At 32.8% G+C, this 19212-nt stretch overlaps 1 protein-coding gene across 1 annotated transcript in view; it reads left to right on the forward strand.

Moving 5' to 3' along the window:
• The window catches only part of KLHL1 (kelch like family member 1), a 178843-nt gene that overhangs the window by 61931 nt on the left and 97700 nt on the right, over positions 1-19212 (forward strand). The window contains exons 3-4 of the mRNA XM_015851663.3: positions 87-223; positions 15459-15655. Of these exons, the coding sequence (XP_015707149.2) occupies positions 87-223; positions 15459-15655 (334 nt within the window). The remainder of the gene's footprint in view (positions 1-86; positions 224-15458; positions 15656-19212) is intronic.

A 19212-nucleotide genomic window follows, 5' to 3' on the forward strand; every position in this document is an offset into this window, starting at 1 on the left:
ATTTATAATTATGAAAGATTTTTAAGTGCTTGAAAATCTGGAATTTTAAGATGTGTATCAACACTGGCTTTCAACTTTATTTTCAGACTTGTCCTCAGTTCTGTCTCTGACTACTTTGCTGCCATGTTTACAAGTGATGTTTGTGAAGCCAAGCAAGAAGAGATCAAAATGGAAGGCATAGACCCTAATGCATTATGGGATCTTGTTCAGTTTGCATATACAGGTATTTCAGTGAATACATTATACTTCCTACAGTCAAAGATGCTGATAGTTTTATGTTGATGGTTTTATGTGCTGCATGCACCTTTTTTTTTTTTTTTTTTTTTTTTTCTTAAATGAATGTCAGTCATTCAAAACACGAGTTCTAGAGCTAAATTCTAAGATTCTCTTGTACCTGATCTGTTAAATATGTTGGGTGTATAAACACTCGCAAACAGTTTAGAAAATGATATCTATTTCTTGGTTTTGAAATACATAAAAATGAGTGCCTCATTATGTGTATAATTCAGATTTCATGAACTCAGTGCAGGAATTCTATGATCCTACTATAATACCTATATTTTTGAAGATTACGCTACACTGCTATTTTGGTCTAATTCCTGTTTACATACTCAGATAGAGCTTTTGAAAGTTTCTTGTTAAGACCTGGGTGTTTTCATTCTCTTTTCATATTATAAGCTCATACTTGGTTGTATAATATTTCTGAATAGCTCATAACTCAGAGTTAATAACTCAGAACTTCCTTCTGAATAGACGTTATGCTTTAATGCATAATATATATATATTTTTTTTATCCTTCTTAAACAAGCTTTTATGCACAATGTATCTGAAGTGAATTAATACTAAAAAATAATAAGGTCACAAAATAAAGTAATTAAAAGATAGGAAGTACCAACAAGATTTGTAGTCTGAATTTGTCTCCTCTTGCATATAAATCATGCTATTATAAAATGCAAGCTACTTTCTGTTTCCTGAAAGACATCCTTATATTGTTTAAATTAATAATATTTTGTCATAATTTTGCTATTAAGCATTTGATTTTAACTTCAATTTTAAATGGATAATATGTAACCTTTTTTTAAAACCTTGTTTTAATCCTGTCTAAATAATAATTTAATCATAAGATGCTCTTTGCCTTGAAATATTTGATCAGCGTATGTGCTGTGGTTTTTACTCTCTTTAATAGGAACCAAAAACAGCAAACAAACATAATTTAAGTTTAAAAATGTTCTTTTTTGGGTATAATGTTTCAGAAGCTCAGACAGTAGGAATGTCAGAGTATCTTCAAAGAACAGTGTCAACTCAAATTTAGATTTGCTGTTCAGGACAGTACATCATCCAGACATTCTCAAGCTAGGGACCCATGAAATGAACAAAATGTAAGTACTTGTTATCAAGCATGAGAAAGATGCAATCACATTGCTAGGTATGTGTGTGAAATGAATAGTAGAGGAATACTGGGGCAAAATCAAGAATACCGTTAGACAGAGTAGCAAAAGGCATTACAGGTAACAGTAAGTTCTGTAAATGCATTAGAGGTAGAGGAAAATGAGTGACAGCGTTGCTCCACAGGGAGCAAAACTCTGGAAATACTGAAGCGCAGCTTATTTCTTTTGCCTCAGCTTTCACTAACAGTGTCACAAATAAACACACAGCATAGTTACAGCAAATGATAAAATCTAGGTATAGATTAAGCTATCTCATAACTTTATTGATTACCTTTGTTAACTGTGAGGAATGGATGTTATAACAAAAATATATAGGAATAAGCTAAAATATAAAATATATTTAAAATATATATAGGAAAAAGCTAATATATTCTACTTCCTGCATAAGGTTTTCAGTTTCTTCACTCAGTTTGATTTCTCTCTGCAAAATGTTGAATTCTGTTTCTCATATGAGCTGTAAAACATGGAGGTTTCATATTGTGGTCAGGTGGTTAAGGACCAGCATTCACAAATAGATGAAAAAGGTTCTTCATAGTAATTTTAATGTTTTCTAATTTCCTTTGTGTGAATTTGCATATGTAATATTATTTCATTTAAAATGTCACAGAAAGCCCAAATTACCTTAAAAATGGCAGCATTATGTGCCTTTGTAATGTCACCTTGAAGAATTGGAAATTTAAGATGGTCACAAAGATCTCTAATTTCTAACACTTGCACTGGGAATATACCATTATCCTTTTGGTTCTAACACATTCTGGAGACAAAATAAACTCTAAAGGTGTCTTCTCAAATGTCCACTTTAAAAATAAATTTCACAAATAATTGTTGACCAGAAGGAGTGATGACATTTATCTTGCATGCTAAAAGAGAACATGTTTTGGATTCCATAGAACCTTCAGGTTTTATTAGTTTGTCTTCCATTCCTGATCCATCAGGTTCTTTGTTCTGACTTATTTTCAGCTTTTGCACTTATCTCTTGAAATTCTTGTTAGACTCTTTGTTTCTCTGTTCATTTCTCTTCACTGGGCATCTTGACCAACTCCTAAACTTCCTTGCTACTGTTACACAAGTAAAGCAAACAGCACTAGGAAAGGTTTGCAGACATCCGAACATGATTATTACATTATTATTTTTATTGATGCTAACACAGTTTTAGCCATATTCAACCAGCACTCGTTCTAGCATATCCTAAATGCATAGAATCATTGTGTATGTGGGCATCCTTGTGTCGAGGGTGAGAACATTTAAAAGCACTACCAACAGTTCAGTAGTGGTAACTCACAGCTGGTCAGGGAGTGCTTAGATCAGTGGGTTGGATTTACTGAAGTAAACAGTCTTTGATCCTTGGTTAATCATTCTACTTTCCAGTGTTCTTTGCCTGTCCCCTCAAACCTTATTCTTACATTTCCCCTTGCTTTTCCAATCTCTCTCATGATTTATCTAGATTCATAAATTTGGAACATCTTTTCTTGCCCTCTGGTTCTTTATTTATCCCCAGTCTAGTTCACGTCCCCTTTTCCTTACAGCCATATCATTTTATTCTCTGCTACATGGATGTCAGCAAGAACACTAAAAAATAAATAGCTGCTGAGCTGCTCCCCATGATTTTACAGCTACTACATTTTAGTTTTCATCTGTAATCTGTAGCCTAAATAGCCTAGATACCATATCTAGAGAATTCAGGTGTCCAATTCTAATTACTGACTGCATAGTGCATGAAAACAACAACAACAAAAACAAACAAACAAACAAACAAACAAAAACACACTACAAAGCATTTATTCGTGATAAGTTTAGTTAGCTCTTTCATCTTTATCCCAGAAAAAGCTGACCGTTTTGATACGTAGGTAATTCTTATGTTTTTCCATCTATTTCCCTTTTCTGGCAAATACTTCCTTCTCTCTAAGATTAAATAAATAAGCAAATAAAATTAATTAATTTTAAAAAGATAGGTGGAAGATAACATTTTTACAGATCTTTCAGAGCAATTACAATGTAAACGGAATACTTTATTCAGGTGAATTGGAGATCTAGCCTCTTGTATCTAAGACACAAAAACCATTCAAGGTAAAATGAATTGAATCATAAAATCATTGTTTGGAAAAGACCTTTACGATTACCAAATTCAAGGTCAACAACCTGACCTACCAGGTCACATCTCTAAACTAAATGTATTAAATTCTTTCAGAGATGCAAACTCCACTTATTTTTAAATGGAACAGAAGTCTGCTGTAAAGACTTCAGAAGATCAGTAATAATGTTCACTACTGCTAACTTCTAAATTCTTGTATTTTTCTTCTTTCTTGAAAGCTGATATTTTTTGTGCTAATGGGTACAGTTGAGAGTATTTGAACTCCTAGAGTGTCTGAACAAGAGAGTTCATCATCAGTTCATTAATTTTTGACTTTTTAACAAGTCTCACACCTATATAGCTATTTATTTTGGGTTAATTGTATTTAATATTATGAATTCTGTTTGGCCCAAGGAACTAGTTGTAATTGTCTTCATGAAGATTTGCATCCTGAAACATTTATTTCATGTATATGTGCTGCTGTTTTAGAGAAGTTTATTTTTTCTCAAGGGATGACTGAACACTTTACTAAAATATACATGAATGTGGGCTTGTTTGCAAAACCTCAGAAGCAGAGTGTTAATACACTGCAAATATTTTTAAAACATGATTTTAAAAAGTTAATTGTTTTATATTATATAACCTAACAGATACTAGTTTTAGCAAGTCTCTAAATTTATGATCTGTCCCAAAACAGAGGCTTTTTAGCTAATGGTTATGGAATGCATTTAGAGAGGGAGAAAACAAAGTTTTCAAATCCAGAACCAAAACAGTGTTAATAAAATGTGAAAGTGAACAGATTGTATGTATTCCAAAACCAAGGCTATTTCTCCTATACTTATTCAAAACTTGCACCGGAATTTAATTATATTTATGTAAACAAAATTCTGATCAGTTTAGAAATTCTTTACACCACTGTAATATAGATACTATTTTTGCTAAGGTAACACTAGCTTCTATAAGCATTTCTATCACTCTTGGCAGCTAATTTGTTAAATATTTTGAACAAATTATATTTTAAGCTTTTATTTTTAAGTAAAATTGTTCTCTGTTCATTCATCTTATAAGAAACTAACATAACAAAATACTGTACTATCTTTTTTTCTTATTTAATAATCTCAAGAAAGTTTTCCATTCCAGTAGATCCTAAACAATTTCACTTCTACATCTCTTTGCATTTATAAAATTATACATATGTATGAGATATTTGAAATATACATTTATATATGTATATTTTTGCATTAAAAATAATAATAATAATAATAATTAAAAAAAGAGACCATGACAGGAAAACAAACAACCTTCTCTGCTAGCCTACATAATAGAGGCTACATGAATTTTCAGAGTGCTTATTTTTCTTTTTCATGATGAAGCTGTGTGCCTTTAATTACTATCATTATATACAATGTCTTGTATGTATATATAGAGAAAAAAGGAATGAATTCTTTTTGCTAATTGTGTGAAGTCAGGATTATATCTAATTTGCAAAGGAAAGTGAATATTTTAAACTCAAATCAAATTCAGGAAGAGGTTACCATCTGTGATGAACTGGCATATTAAATAAAGCTATGGTTTCAAATTCAATCATGTTTTTGAGACTGTACATGTTAGTAAAGTTGGACAAATGCTCAAGATACAATGCCCATTTAATTTTACTTGCTTTGCTTATAGTTGTGTTGTTTATCTTTTAAAGTAGGCAGCGCTTGCAGACTTCTTTTTTTATCCTCTTCTTAAACAGATACTATTCTATTAAAGAAAGTGTGTTTAATAACATGAAATACTTTATACATTATGTTGCTCTCTGTCTACCCTGAATATGTAGAAGACAAAATCCTGACACTGTGGAACTGGACTGTGTTCACTCATGTATAAGCAAATAGACTTCTAAATAATTTGCAAGGTAAAATTACATGGCAGCCAGCAGAGTATTAAGTCCTGTACAGACTTGATAAGAGCTGCTCCTAAGTAAAGGCACATGTCCATCTAGAAGTATTAAAAAGAAAACAAGAAAATTGAACTGCCAAAAACGTATGGTAAGGAGTATTAAAGTTTCTATGAAGAAGCAACATTACTAATTATAAAAAAAAATGGTATATTAGACGCATCTATAAAACACAATTTGATTAAAACTGAAAACTTATGCTGTCTTAAAACACATGTTATAAAGGCTGTTAGATGGGTTTTGCATTTCTTTTTACAGTGTTTTTTGTTTTGCTTTGCATAAAAAAATTACAACTGAATAATTTGGTTTTATAAAAAGATAGCTCAATAGCTTTGTATTGTTTTGTCTGAAATAAGTAAAAGGCTAAGTGTATAATGATGTCCTTGCAATTTGTGTAATTAAAATTGTGTCTATTGTGTAGCTTCATTAGAACCACACTGTATAATTTCTTATGTCTTTCTCTTCATATCAGTTACTCATTGTTCAATATCATCATTAGGTTTTAGTTAGATAATTTTTATTTTTATTTTTATTTTTATTTTTATTTTTATTTTTATTTTTATTTATTTATTTATTTATTTAAGGTTCTTTAATGGAAAGCCTTTCAAATGTCATATCTGACAGTGTTAAATCTAATCACACACACAGGAGAGACAACAAGGATACCAAGAAAGAAACTACCTTTGAGCATGGTAGCCCTTAGGTTTCCCTAGAACAGAAGGCAGTTTAAGCAAATATCCCAAGAAAGTGGAGGTTTTTTTGGTCAGTGAAACTGCTTCCTAAATGACTAAAGGCTGTATAGGATACTTAGACTAGTTTTGACACATAACATTTTATAGTCTTCCAAGATACTTCTTCACACATTCCAGAAGTTGTCACAGCCACAGGATTGTTCTTCAACATGCAATTTGGATGTTACTGCCATGGCTTGGAGGACGGCAGATTTCAGTGTGAAACACAGGCCATTTCAATCCAGTTATCTTTAGAGGGAAGTTCCAGTCAAGTTTAACTTAATAGACATTATTTAAGACTGTATGTTTGTTATTGAAGGCATCTATAAGTAATTAGTGGTTTATAGGTGATAATAGCTTGCTTGCAGTGCTATAGGCTAATGCACTCTAAGAGAAACTCATTCCAATGAGATCTGGATTTATCCCTGATATTGTTAATATCCTGAAGATCACCGCCTTTAGTTATATGTCATACTGGACGGTGCAAACCTCTAATAAACATGTATATAGATGATCACCAGTGAAGTTATCTTTCGGGAACTAAATCTTGTCAATAACTAATTTTTAGGAGTCATTGACAGAAAAAAGAAAATTGCAAATATTCAGAGCAGCCTTGTTTATCAGAATTTCTTCAGTCCAGAAAGTGGAGTTCTGGTAATAACTTGGATAGGTGTGATTGATATTGTCTCTCCATAAATGTTCTGCATTGACTACATCCAAGGTCGTATGTACCTCTGTTCCAGTTACATTTCTTCCCAGCTCTGGAGCAATTGACAAGGTTCACATTTCCATATAGTGTTGCTCATTATGTTCTTACTTACGTATTACTCATGCCTAAGTGCAACACCAAGGAGCATTTCTGGATGGCATAATTAGCTATTCTTTTAATGTGTACAGTGACAGAAATTTACATAGTCCCATGCTATAGATGTAGGACTATACATCTTAAGGATGACTTAACTGTCATCCTCCTCTATCTGTGGATGTCAGCCTGCTGGTAATTCAGTACTTTCCCACACTTAATGTCATTCAAGTTAGGAGCTTTCACTTAGTTTAGGTCTGTGAGAAAGATCATTATAGAACTAATGAGGGCATGATTTTCTCCTTAATTTTTAATCTCCTTTTTCCTGCTCCATGGATTTTGTTTCCAGCTGGACCAGAGATGATTTTCCTGTAAATGAAAATTAAGTCCTTGCTCTGTATGTACACAATAAAACAAATAAAATACTCCATTAAGAAACAACATTTGTACATGTGTATAAGGAACTGGTTATATCCTCACTCTTTTGGCACAGTTCTTGCTTGGAAAAGAGCTCTGAACTGGATATTCATAAATTATGAGTATTTAGAATGATAGAGCTTGTTATAGGCAGCTGTAGCTATCACTAGTGTCTCTTTGTGCTGTGGCACAGCCTGCTACTCATAAGATGTCAGAATAAATTCAGACTATCCCTAGGGAAGCAATGAGAAGACTGCACAGAAGAGTTTGAGTACATTGCAACATCACTGTTTTACAAACTTTCCCTTGTTCTGTTCACAGTTCATCAATTGTGAAGTGAGAATAAATCAAGTACTGCACATTAGTACTGAGTGAATAATGAGATAGTTCCTTTCAGTCAAGTGGCATACCTCTTTTTTGTTACCTGTTGCATGCCATGCTTCTTACTAAACAGACTATGAAGTGAGCAGTCAAGTGTTATGTGAGGTGCTTCTTTCAAGTGCTTCTTTCTGAAGTTCTTGCAGAGGTGACATGAGCTCAAACCCATTCTTGTAAGGTCATCTTACTAGCTATGATTCCAAAGTTCTGAAGGAAAGCAAAAACTTCAAGAAAATCTTTCATGTATTTAGCTGCACCTGTCCCTGAGCTGTAAAATACACTTTCATTCCCTTTCCATTCTGTGCCCGTCACACAATCATTGTGTTAAAGTGTACCCACAGAATGTGATGCTACTATAAAATTCGCTTCTCCCAGCAATGGAATCCAGCTTAAAGCAAAGCAGGCCATATGATGTAGTCAAGCAAAAATCTCTTGTTGGCAGCTGATTCTTCCATCTCTGTTACCTTTTGTTCTTTAAATGTGTATTTGAACTGCTTTTTTTTTTTTTGAGACAGGTGGAGGATAAACTACTGTGCCCTTCAAATCTGCTAGTTGAACCCTGTTGCCCCTTGAGACCTTTTTTTTTTTTTTTTTTTTTTTTTTTTTTTTCCTCTCCAGAGCTCAGTGCTTGATTATGTAATTATGTAAAGAAAGGTTATATCTCACGGAGATACAAATATGAAAAGATATTGTTTCTTGTGTGGTTCTGCTTGTAGCAAAAGGACCAGTAGACCAGTTGGGATACTTCTGGAAAGGTCTGCAACAGACTGGAAGCCACGTGTTGTGTCGTAGTGTTCATAACTACATCCAGGAAGTGACCTTGATATATATAGGAAGAAGATTTTTTCATTTCCTTCCTTCCTTTTTTGTTTGTTTGTTTATTTTCTTTTGTTTTTGTTTTGTTTCTGTTTTGTTTTTTTGCATGGCACAATGAGCAGGACTTACAGTCTTAAAACAAACTTAAGTACTGAAGTTCACTGCCTTGAATTGAAATAAATTCTTTCTATCTGAAGTTAGATTCTGGGAATAATTCTCCTACCTTATTTGTTGCTTGAATGCAAAATTTGTTCTCTTGAAAATTTAGTTAATTTTGGAAATATTTTCTTTGGTTATTTGCTTCATAAGGAGAAAGTAGCAGCTTAATGCTGATCTCTAAAAAAATGGTATTTATATGCCAGGTGGCTACTTTTATTTAAAATGATATATGATATTTCAGTTTCACAACAGATTGTGTGTGTGTTTTTTTTGTTTGTTTGTTTTGTTGTTGTTGTTGTTGTTGTTGTTGTTGTTATTATTATTATTATTATTATTATTATTATTATTATTATTATTATTATTATTATTATTATTATTATTATTATTTTCTCAGACCAGGAAATGAAAAGGTACCACATCATATTTTGGCAAATACACTTCTCTGATATTCTGCTAGATGTTTTCAAGAAGGTTTCCACTCAGGGGAATTTTAATTTGTTAATAGGATTTGCTTATCACTATGTAATATCGTAATTTTCTGCACCATTGAAATAGAGTGGACTTTGGCAGTACATTCCAGTGGCCATATGATCTAGCCACTTTAATCAGCTTACTCAAACAAAGAGAGAGCAATGTTATGATGAAAATAACAACATAGTTTGTTAAAAGAGAGATGTTGTTATATTTATCATATTTATTTATTTTTATTTTTTATTTTTTTATATTCCAATGACTGGTGTATTAGCATTTTTTTGGAGATGACAAGATTTCCACCTGCAGATTCATCTATCAAAGTAGTTTATTACAAATACTATTTTTGAAGAATAAAGTGTTGATGAAAATGGTTGTTTGAAATGGCAAGTTCCCATAAATTCAAAGCCATGCTAGCATTGATTAGCTAAAAAACTGTTGTCAAAACTGACAATGTAGAAGTCCAAAGTGTTATTTATTTCTGATAGTAACTCTCTAGAGGGAGATTGCATAATTCCTTGATTGCTCTTCATGGATACACATAAGAGATAATTACTGCCTATTATATCAATGCCAGGAATTGACAGTGATAGAGGATATGAAAATCAGAATTGGACACAAAGAGTGTTGAGAAAGGTGATAAGCATTTCCAGACTTTTATTTATCTTATCCCTGATGATTCCATGATTCCGTCACTGTGTACTTGGAAGCAGATGGGCTGAATTTGTGTCATACAATATAAATACCAACAGTGACTCAGGAAGTCAAATGAAGGTGATTGATAGCAAGTAATAGCCACTCTTAAGGATCAAATAATCTTGTAAAGTGGAGCAGATGAATACTGCTCTAAAACCTGGTATTTCACTCAATTGACTATAAAATGAAATCTAAAATGTTTAGTTCTGAGGGCTACTTGGCTGATACATGAGATTTAGTAAGATTAATTCTAGGAAATGTCAAAAAGGTCTGTAATAGCAACTTGAAGTGTAGCATATTTTTCATAACCTCATTTTTCACTGAAATTTGATCCAGTTGCAAAAAAGCACCATTTGTAACTATAATTGAAAGCAATTTATCTACTGTTCAAAATCTTAGTAAAGTCCTATCTTGATGATAGTTTCTGTTTTTTCTTAACAATAACAATAACAATAACAATAACAATAACAATAACAATAACAATAACAATAACAATAACAATAACAATAACAATAACAATAACAAAAAAATATTTTGATCTAATAAGGAAGCCACCTTACCAAGACAGGACATTGTGGTTAACTGATGGAAATAATGCTATTCATTAATTTAAAAAATGCAACAAAACAAATGAAGTCACATGAAAATGAAAGGTTAAAATAAAAACAAATTAATTAGTTGTCACGGTTTAAACGAAAAATCTACCTGCGTCTGTGACAGGGGGCCGTGGGTCCCTCAGGGGCCCTAGGCCAAAAGGAAAAAGTTAATTAGGAAAAGAAAACAGCGGCAACAATCTAAGGAGGCACACTTATTTACTAAATACTATATCAAAATACAGGATAACACAATATAATACAATATAATTGAAAATTGAGATAACGAATCAAGCAAAATAGGAGAGAGAATGAGTCCCGTAACCGAGAGGCCTACTGTAAATCTAGGCGAAACGGTGAAGGCTCCCACACACTCCCCTGAACGCCAGAACTCGAAAGACGTCAGTCTAGCCTGAGACAGAGTTAATATAGTGTCCAGGTCCTGTGACCTATCTCTATGCTCGTGTTGTTCTCTGGGAGATGTAGTCTTCTTTTGTAAGTTGCAGATTCAGTAAAATTATTTATGCTTTATATGATGTTATGATGTGGAATACTGATAGCGAAATTACAAAATTATTAAACCATGACATTAGTTCTTACCTTTGTTTCAATTTTTTTTACATTTCCCATGTCTTCTGTATATCTTTACTCACAGGGTTTCTTAATGCATGAATGAATCAGTGTAGAGATTTATTATCATAGAATCAGAGAATCACAGAATGGTTTGTGTTGGAAGGGACCTTTAAGATCATCTAATTCTAACTCCCTAGACCAGACTGCTCAAAGTCCCATCCAGCCTTGAAGCATCTGAAGCATGGACTCAGATGTGAACAATCCATATTGTTTATTACTGAAACTGATGCTGTTTAATATCAGTGATATGGACAGTAGGATCAAGATCACCTTCAGCAAGTTTGTGGATTACACTAAGCTGTGTGGTATGTTCAACATGCTTGAGGGACAGGATGCCACCTAGAGAGAGCTAGGTAAGCTTGAGCAATGGGTCCAGGTAAACTTCATGAGGATCAGCAAATGCAAGTATAGGATCTTGTGCCTGAGTTGTGGAAGCCCCTGCTATTGGACAGACTGGGGGATGTGAGGATAGAGAACAGCTCTGCCAAAAAGGACTTGATTACTGGTGGATGGCAAGTGGGGCATGAGCCAGCAAAGTGCCCTCTCAGCCCAGAAAGCCAACCATGTCCTGGGCTGCATCAAAAGAAGTGTGATCATCAGGTTGAGAGAGGTGATTCTGCCCTTCTACTCTTTGCTGGTGAGACTTAACCTAGAGTACTGTGTCCAGGTGTGGAGTCCTCAGAACAGGAGAGACTTTTTGGAACATGTCCAGAGGTGGATCACAAAAATGATCCATGGAATGGAACACCTCTCCTGTGAGGACAGGCTGTTCAGCCTGGAGAAGAGAAGGGAAGGTTCTGGGGAGACCTGATAGCAGCCTTTCGGTATCTAAATGGAGACTGTAAGAAAAAAGGAGACAGACTCTTTGGCAGGGTCTATTGTGATAGAACAAGAGGAAATGGTTTCACACTATAATAGTGGAGATGTAAACTGGAGGTAAGGAAATTTTTTATAGGAAGGGTGGTGAGGCATCGGAACAGGTTGTCTAGAGAGGTGATAAATGCTTTGTCCTTGGAGATATTCAAGATCAGGCTAGACCAGGCTAGATGTAGATGTTCCTGTTCACTGCAGGGGAGTCGGACTAGATGACCTTTAAGGGTTCCTGCCAACTCAAGAAATTCTATGATTCTACGGTTCTCTGATTCATATTAACAAGATATTCAAAGTTTCCCTGTGCATGAAATTAGTTGTAAAAATGTAGCCTGAGGACCACAAGAAGGAAAAAGATTTAGCAAAAGAATAAAAATATCAGGGAAAATGATATGGTATCTCTGCTTCAAGTTTAATACTGAGGTAATAAATTTTATTTATTCATCATAAGAATGCATTCTAAATACAAGCATTTTAATCTCTGCATAAACAATGCACATAAAATTTGTCACAGATAGAACTTTAATATAGAATAATAATTATAATATATTAAAATTCTTATGATTGTTTTTTCTCCCTATTTTCATACTAATTAAAATAACACAAAATGAGATTTTAAGCTAATTTGTTCTTTTCATGCTTAAGTAGTAGAAACTGCTTATTCCATAGAAGTGTGAGGGTGAGGTGAAATGATGTAGCAGTAATGTTAATACACCCTTGTATAGTCTATTCAAATCTTCTGATTAGTTGCTTGAATATTCTGTCAATATGAAACTGTCTGAAGAGTTTGTGTTACATATAGTAAGACTCTTTAATGCTTCTTTTTTTTTTTTTTTTTTTTCCCCCGAACTCTGACCATGCTAAACCACTTAATATTACACAAGACTTCATATAGAAATGTCATACTGCCCTTCCGAAAAAGGGAATACAACATTTGTTACCAAACTTGTGAAGGTGCCTTAATGCTTAAAGGCAAAGTAAAGTAAGACATAGTGAAAATCATAATGGATTTGGTACATGCTCCATGCCATTGAAGTTAATGCTTTGTAAAGCAGGATCCTGGAGACATCTGTCCTTCTTCTTATCACGTTTACTTAAAAAGCAAAAACAAACAAACAAACAAAAACCACATCAACAGCAAAACAAAATCAACAAAACATACAAACAATAATAGATCAGAATAAAGTGGGACTGAAAGAAATAAGAAGCACAGTAAACTCCAATTTTTCATTAGCTGAGTATAATTTTCTAGCTTTTGTCCAATAAGTATTAAGTGGTACACTGGTGTTTCAGAATTTGGTTTACAATTTATCAGCTTACAATATATTCATGTACCTGTGGATCCCAGAAAACATTATATATGTTCTCTCTCAATTGATATGTAAGGCAGGAACTTTTGCACATTCTTTCATAAAATATCCTTCAAAATAGCAATGTTGATTACAAATAGAAAGATGTATTTTATAAAATAGATTATGATCATTATTAACATCGTTCTTTAAATCCTGTTAGTACTGAAGTTTTCTTTACACTTAACAAAATATTTTTAATTTGAATGTAAAGAGATTGACAGAGCTTCAGCTTTGAAACAGCTTCAGCTGTTTTGTTGAGGTTCTTCTCCTAATGCTACATTCAGTGATAAGAAACCTTTCTTTATAAAGGGTGATGATTCTTTCAATAATTATTTCTTCCTGTAAATATTATCCAGATCAGCTTTGTAAAGCCAGAGACTTCATTGAAATTGATGCTAAAAAGTAAATAATGAACAGGAAAAGGAGATTTATTTTTTTCTAATTTTGTTTTCTGTCATCACACTTCTCAGTCAGTCTAACTTTCACAACTGTTTTGCATATTTTTATTTCTCTGCCTTTTGCCTTTTGGATAATAATTATTAACCTGTATTTATTTATTTATTTATTTATTTATTTATTGGTCACTTCCACGTGGAATAGTGGGACTGTAGTCTAAGTAATGTGTTGGGCCATTGATTACCTGCGGTCATGTTGGAAATTTGGGAGCTTCACTGATAATTATTTGGGTTATCTGAGTGTCAGCTGCTTACTGTGCCTTCTGACCGTCCTGTATAAATGTGTGTGGGGGGGAGGGACAGCAATGGTAAGAAAAAGATAACATAAAAGTGAAACTCACATGACACTACAAGATTCTTTTATATTTTCCATCTTAAATTGAAAGCTGTATGTGACACAAAAATGGAGAAATGGTCAAATATTCATTATTATGGTTATTGTATTGTTTTGTTTTTTTCTGTGGCATTCTGTGGTGAAGTAGAGGATTTTGTGAGTCCTCAATCCCATGTGATAAACTATTAAGATGTGTAGATTTTTCTTGCTATGACAACAAACATTGCATGAAGAAAAGTGTGAGTTTATCTAACAGCTGATCTATATTACAGTGAACTGAAAGATCAGTCTAAACCTAATCCTCTTGTAGTCTGAAATTATATTCCAAGCACAGCAAAATAAAATCAAAAGGGTTTGTTTCTTAAAATTTATATCTTCACATTTTTGTATCTTGTTTTATTTTCCTGTACTCCAACTTATCCCTGTGATATTTAATTTATAGATATTTGAGTTATTGAGTCGACTGAGTTATTAGAGACTGAGATATGATAAAAAAGATTTCATTTAAAAATCACAGGTTTGTGGGCTATCCCTTATTGAAAAGGATGTTTAAATTCATATCATTTAATTTCACCTTTTATTTATTAAAAAGCTTATCAGTCAGCAAGAGTTATTAAAAAAAATAATAATAAAAAAAGAAAATGAAAGCCACAACTTTGTATAATGTAACAGTTAAAGGAAGGTTGCTATTGTTTATCCATAGATGCTTTTTTAGCAAATATGAAATTCTGCAGGAGAACTATAGGCTATGAGAAGAGTGATGCATATTAATTAGATAAATTATAGCCCAAAGTCTCATTACAAATAAGACCATGAAGTCTGAAGACTGTAAGAACCACTTTGAATATATATAGTTTTTTTTGTAGTGATACTTTGATAGTCAATTGTTCAGCACTTTGCAAGGTGGTAAATGGCTCTGTACCACCAAAGATAATGCAAGTTTAATTGCCAAATTTAATGTAAATAAATAAATGAATAAATAAGACTCAGCCTACTTGATAATGATATATGTACTTAGATTTTAATCTCATTATAGAAACCAAAGCCTTTCCTTTATTTATTTATGTTCCAGCCTTCATCTGTTACACTCTTACATAGCTGAATTAATGTTTACACACCTGAAATATTCAGGTAATTGAGATGTCCAGTCAGAGACTAATGGTCTTTCTGCTTGCTTTTTCTGAATTGATTATTTAATTATTTATAAAACAATCTTTCAATGCTTCACAGAGTTTTGCTTTTTTTTTTTTTTTTCCTTCTAAACCAAGGATGCATATGTCTTTTTCTCAGGCTGCCTGGAACTGAAAGAGGACACTATTGAAAACCTTCTAGCAGCTGCCTGCCTCCTCCAGCTTCCACAAGTTGTAGAGGTTTGCTGCCATTTTCTAATGAAGCTTTTGCACCCGTCCAACTGTTTGGGAATACGAGCTTTTGCTGATGCGCAAGGATGCACTGAGCTTATGAAGGTGGCTCACAACTACACAATGGTAAGGCAGTTTTAGAACATCTAAATTGTGATCACATTAATTCTCTTTATCTTCTGTATGTAAAAATATCATACTAATTTTGGGCTTGAAATCCTTCTGTACTTGTCTCATACTTAGTATAACAAGTGGCCCTTTTGAAACGTTCTCAGCATTCTTTTAGTTATGAGAGCTTGCTTTCGGTAATGAATGTGCCATATGCCAAGATAGAAATGTATGTGACTTAATTAAATTCATACAGTTGATAACAGTAAGTAGTGTCTGTAAATCAGTTTTGTTTTGTTTTGTTTTGCTTTGCTTTGCTTTGTTTTGCTTTGTTTTGCTTTGAAATCACTGTTCCTTTTGTTTTACTTTAGGGAAGATTTGTCATTGTCATTGTACTTCAATGCAATATCAAGTTATTTATTTTTCTCAACCAATATCCCTCCTTTTATTTATTTTTGAAGTAGCTTAAGACAAAGCTGAACACAGAATTGTATGAAGAAAAGTTCAGTGATGAATTTTGTCTGACTATATATATATATATATATATATATATATATATATATATATATATATCCAATTTCACCTAGCAGAACTTGTATGACATAAAATTATAAATAATCAGAATCAGTGGAGGAAAAATATGTTACTTATTCAGAAAATAAATTATATCTGTAGCCACTTAATTCTGCATAGTTTGACAAAATTAAAAACATCTGGCTCATGAAATTAAGCTTACATAAAGAGTAGATTACCTATCATTTCTGAGAAATAATGGCCCTTAGGGTCTAGACTGAAATCATTATTAAAGTGATACAGCAGATTTTAGCAAATTTTCTTCGCTTGCCCAGCAGTTACATCTTTATTTTACTTAACTAATACCATGTTGTAGTTCATGGGTTTAACTGCTTTTTTGTTCCATCTGCAGCTAAGATAGTTATATCTGTTTTATACACATGGAGTTAGGTCTGTGGCTGGTTTTATCTCTGTCTTTAGACATATAAAGCTAGGCTTCCAAGTCAACTCTAGTGTGTTTAACATTCTGCTGTCAGTGGTGGGAAATAAGCTGTCAGAGCAGATTTCATCTGAGCTACTTTAGTAAAATTAGATTGTGTTAAAAAGTGAACAGGCGTGGGTATGTAAGAATAATTTCAACATTTTTAGCATTTTTTTTTTCTCAGTACATTTGTGTATTACATTGGTGTTTTTATTACAATTATTATTATTATTAATATTATTGTGGAAGGGAAAAATATGAGCAATAACAAAAAATAATAATAATTATAAAATAAAACAATAAAAAAACAAATAGGGAAAGGTCTTAGTTTTTAAAATGTTTTCATGATTCTTTAAAATCATTTTGAAATTTTCGGGGGTTGAATAACAGTTTGAAACACTGTAGTACATTTGAAGACTGGCAAACAGCTGATAGATAACAAAGACCTGTACCAATGTCCAAAATATTAGGTATATTCTGAAGTACAGTATAGCTTTTAATGCGCAGATTTAAAATCTGAATTATGTGCAATGAGAAGATTGCCAACAAATATGATAGATAAGAAAGGAATTTGTAAAGTCTATTAAGTTGTGATATAACAATATTTATTCTATACATCATTTAACTTTTAACTTATTAAAATGATAGTCATAAAAGTCTATCTGAACAGGACATGATATTTTCATAGGCATGATGTTATTACATTTAGTGAGTTCATATGGGAACAGACTTTTTAGCAGGGTCTGTTGAGATAGCATAAGGTGAGATAGTGTCAGACTAAAAGAGGAGAAATTTAAATTGGATGTAAGGAAGAAGGTTTTTTGTTTGTTTGGGTTTTTTTACAGTTTGTTTTTACAGTAAGGGTGGTGAGGCACTGAAACAAGTTGCTCAGAGAGGTGGTGGGTGCCGTGTCCTTGAGGATATTCAAGGACAGGCTGGACAGGGCTCTGACCAACCTGATGTAGCTGTTCATTACAGGGGAGCTGGACTAGGTGACCTTTAAGGATTTCTTTCAACTCAAGCAATTTTGTGATTCTATGATATCTGTTTTAATTAATCTTTTCTTTTAAAGCATATGAATGAGTAATTTGGTGAGGGGTATTAAAAAAAAAAAGATTACTTTGTACTCACACATAACAAGGAAGATACACTGGGAGTGGTGGATGGAAGATCAGAAAACAGAAGCTTTGTGGCATGAAGAAGGAGTAAAGAAGTGGGGAGCAGAATAAAGAGCAGATGCATAGTCACTGAGGTGACAAAAACACTATTTTGGCTGCAGACTCCAAGGAAATACTATGGACTGCAATGAGAGCAATTCTGAAAGTGTGATAAGGGTAGAGTTGTCGATAAACTCATTCTGTCTTATGCAGTGTATTTTAGGAGAAACGCTCTTTAAAAAAGGATAATTTTTTTTTTTTTTTTTTTTTTTCAAAAAAGGCATTTGTGCTCTCATGAGAACTTAAAAGCTCTTTCTTTTCAAGCTTTTCAAGGTGTTTTCTTTAAGTCTGCAAAATGTGGCTTTGTAGTTCTCCTCTTCCATGGTAACATTGAAAAGCTCTTTTGTTATGTATACAAAATAATGACATTCCCTTAACTCTGACATATCCCGCCAGCTGGCTTATAGAAATTTGCATTTCTCTGAAAGCTATATCAAGTAAATAGATTAAGAAGCTTCTGGAATGAAGACCAACTAATGGATTAATAAATGAAGCTTTCAAATTTTGTGTTCATGCTTTGTAAGGAAAAACAATTTTTCTCTACAAAAACACAAGACATGAAGTTAATTTTCCTTTGCCAATTGTCTAAAATATTTACTTAAATTATTTCTCATATAAATGTGTTAGAACATGAGTGTTTCTGATAGATTTATAAGGAGAAAATCCTTGAGGGGGGGGGGGGGGGGGGGGGGGGGTAATTGAACAGCATTGGAAAGAATTCTAAAAGCTTTTAAAATGTGAAATAATATTATGATGATATAATAATATTAATTATTATATTATAATATCATAATATTTATGATATTATTTATTTCTTATATATAGCCGATCATTGTCAAATAAAAACACAATATTTTTTTAACTAAGCTAATGACATTTCTATTTAAAAAAAAAAATGCAGTTAGACATGACTAGAAATGTTAGAAAAAAGTCCATCTCTTTAGCTCTTAACCTCTAATTGAGATAATTTAAGGTACTTGAACCTTAGCATTACTCCCTTAGGCTGTATCATTCCTTACAAACATCATAAAACATTCTTCCATCAATTATATTTGATTAGAAAGTCATTCTTTATCACAGTTATTTCACAATAGCACTTTCATGGAAATCAATGTATTTTCATGAAAATGATCTGCTTGATTGAATCTCCATAAATTCTTTAATCTTACTTTTTCAAAGGCAATTTCCATGACTAGGATCAGACTTGATTATTTCATAAGTTCTAAATGACACTGTAACTTTCAATTTGTATATATAAAACATTTCAGGACTGCACCAAAAGTAATGCCTCCTATTTCAAAGCCAGGCTGGATGTGTCTCTGGGCAGCCTTGTCTAGTGGTTGATGACCTTGCCCATAGCACAG

The sequence above is a fragment of the Coturnix japonica genome, chromosome 1 (assembly GCF_054131305.1).
Source record: "Coturnix japonica strain WE chromosome 1, WE-NBRP24, whole genome shotgun sequence".
Lineage (NCBI taxonomy): Eukaryota > Metazoa > Chordata > Aves > Galliformes > Phasianidae > Coturnix > Coturnix japonica.